We start from the raw sequence: 3,061 nt of genomic DNA, 5'->3' as shown, positions 1-3,061 counted from the left end.
TTCAGCAATAGTCCTTGCTGAACTGGTAACGTACATAGAGGAAACTGCTAAAGAAGAAGACACTGCTCCTGTATTCAAGATGGCAGACCTCACCAAGCTCTACACAATGAGAATGGAACAGTTCGGAGTTGTGCTGGAAACACGAGTCCATACAACCAGACTCAAGGAGCGTATCCTGGCACACTTCCCTGATCTGCAGGAGCACAGGCAGGGAAGAGATGTCCTGCTGGTGTTTCAGGAAGACATTGGCAGTGCATTAGCCAAGGCATGTCAACATGATATTGACAGTGATGTTGTGCACCTGGCACGAGCTGCAGGGATTATAAGGAAGGATATGTTCCAGTCATCTCAGCCTTTCAATGGGTCCTTCTCAAACAAATGTCAAGAAGAGTCTGTGCCACAACTGCTGCTGACAATGGTCTCCATGATTTTAGAGGGCGCAGGCATCAAAGATCAGGCATGTCAGTCATCGGCATCGGCGTCTGTGACAATAGCTCAACTTCTCAAATACAACAGTGTGAAGCATGAGAGGAGAGGTGCAGGCACAGACGTACGACACAGCATTAGTCAAGAGACTCCTTTGCCAATATATCTTGGCTTGATGCTTCAAGCCCATACGAGAAAGAGGGAACTGGTTGACACATTATCTGGACTAGGGATCAGCATTGCCTATGATAGAGTGCTACGGATCTTTGCAGAGCTGGGGAACGGGGTCTGTCAGCGCTTTCGGGCGGAGAAGGTGGTCTGTCCCCCAAAGCTCCGCGGTGGAGTGTTCACCACATCAGCTGTGGATAATATAGACCACAATCCCAGTTCCACGACAGCACACGACTCCTTCCACGGAACTGGTATTTCATTGATACAACATCCAGACTATGACAATCAAGGCACAGACCGAGGTATTGTCATCATCGGGGGTGTCTCAAATGTCAAGACTGTGGAGGACCTTCCACGGTATTACACAGATGTACAACCAGTTAGTTCACTTGCCAAAAGCCACCCTGTACCAGCTGGAACCCAGGCGTCGCTGCAGAGGAATCCTGCACAAGCTGAACTGGATAAAGAGAAGAGGTGGCTCCAGACTGTGAAGGATGCATGTGACAGTGGTGACACACAGAATCCAGGAAACATTTCTTGGGCTGCACATCACGCAGAGAACCAATCGGCCAAGGATACTAGTATCACAGTCACACCCACTGCCTTGCTTCCCCTCTTCCATGACCAAGCCCACTCAGTGCCAATGCTCCGCCATGCCATGGATGTCGTGAAAGCAGCGATCAATGAGCTAAACCCTGGACAGATACCCGTCGTCACACTGGACCAACCACTTTATGCGATCGCCAAGCAGGTGCAATGGAACTGGCCAGACACACATGGTGAAGATCTCTTTGTGGTCATGCTGGGTGGTCTACACACAGAGATGGCAGCTTTGAAGACAGCAGGAGACTGGCTGCAAGACAGCGGTTGGACACAGGCATTGGTTCAGGCAGAGATAGCAACAGCTGGCACAGCAGACTCCTTCTTGCGTGCAGCTCACGTCAGCCGTACAAGACGCGCCCACCAAGTAACTGTTGCTGCCCTACACATACTGCAGCATCGTGCATATGACATATACAACGAAAGAGCAACTGCAAGAGATGAGGAACCATTGGAGTTCGAGGCATGGTGTGACCAGAGAGCAGCGGCATGTCCACAGTTTCAGTACTGGGCCACTGTACTTAACCTGGAGCTCTGTATACTCCTCTACATACGTTCACTGAGAGAGTCCAACTTCACGCTGTACATGGACACCCTACCAGAGCTAGCTACATGGTTCGCTGCATTGGACCATATCCACTATGCTCGCTGGTTACCAGTCCACATCAGGGACATGGTTGGCATTGCAGAGAAACACCCAGATGTTGCTGCCAAGTTCCATGCAGGGCACTTCACATCCAAGAAGACTAGGCATGCTTTCTCCGCCATCTCCCTAGACCAGGCTCATGAACAAAACAATGCCACGGTCAAAGGCGATGGCGGGCAGTGGGCCTAACTGAAAATCCAAGTGCCCTTCGACGGTGGATGGTGGCTGGCCCCGAAGTTGCTCGGGTCATCACAGAATTTGAGACCTCACAGCAACTGCGCCAAAGGGGAGAGCACACCCACCACCATGAGCAAACCGACAGTGTGCAGAAGAAGTTCGTCCAAGATGTCCGTGCACTGACAACAGTCATCGAAGAGATGGGCAGCCCCTTTGAAGAAGAAAGCACAGATTTGCTGGTCCTGGGCACACTGGAGATCTTGGGCCCAGCTGTTGTAGATACTGTGCGTACAGCTGTACAGATTGGGAGAGATCAGTTCCATTCATTTGAGAAGGAACGTCTGGCAGACAGATCCAAGCCACTCAATGATGTCATCAAACGCAACAAACTCCCGTTGTTTTCATCCATCAAGGTCAAAGCTGCCCAGAAGAGCAAACAACAAGTAGCCTCTGCAAAGAGTGATTCAGAGCTCTTCTCCAGACTATACATCGCATGCCAAACCAGAGATGGGGGTCTCGAGCAGTTCTTCAAACATGAGAACAGCGCACATCCGCCAGCACTCTCGCAAAATGGACAGCTCCGCTTTGGTTCCAAAGCTGACTTGTTGCAGCCCTTAGAACAGCTTGTCGAAACAAAGTCGGACCCACCACAAGTATCTTCTGTGATCCTCGATGGAGCTGTAATAGTTCAAATGCTGAGCCCAGGCCAGACCAAAACATTTCTTGACTATGCCACAAAAGTATTCGTTCCATACATTATGTCACAGCTTCAACATCGATCTCGTCTCGATCTAGTGTGGGACCGCTATGCAAAGTCAGGCAGCCTGAAGGCAACTGCAAGGACCAACAGAGGCAAGGGAATACGCAGACGTGTCACTGGCTCTGCCCTCCTACCAGGCAACTGGCACAGTTTCCTCCGTGTCGACGAGAACAAGGAGGAACTCTTCAGCTTTCTGTCTAAGCAGGTCACGGAGTCCATCGATGTGCCAGACAAACAGCTGATTGCTACTGACGGTGAACAGGTAATGTGCATGATGTATG

The 3,061-nt window shown here is 50.6% G+C and overlaps 1 protein-coding gene across 1 annotated transcript in view; it reads left to right on the top strand.

Annotated features, from left to right (window-relative positions):
* Positions 1 to 2,033: 2,033 nt before the first annotated feature.
* LOC137419092 (uncharacterized) overlaps positions 2,034 to 3,061 on the top strand; it is a 9,406-nt gene continuing 8,378 nt past the window's right edge. The window contains exon 1 of the mRNA XM_078767094.1: positions 2,034 to 3,042. Coding sequence (XP_078623220.1) covers positions 2,062 to 3,042 — 981 coding nt within the window. The 5' untranslated portion in view covers positions 2,034 to 2,061. The remainder of the gene's footprint in view (positions 3,043 to 3,061) is intronic.

Source organism: Myxine glutinosa, chromosome 1, assembly GCF_964187855.1.
Source record: "Myxine glutinosa chromosome 1, kmMyxGlut1.1, whole genome shotgun sequence".
Taxonomy (NCBI): Eukaryota; Metazoa; Chordata; class Myxini; order Myxiniformes; family Myxinidae; genus Myxine; species Myxine glutinosa.
This window is presented reverse-complemented; position numbering and strand designations above follow the sequence as displayed.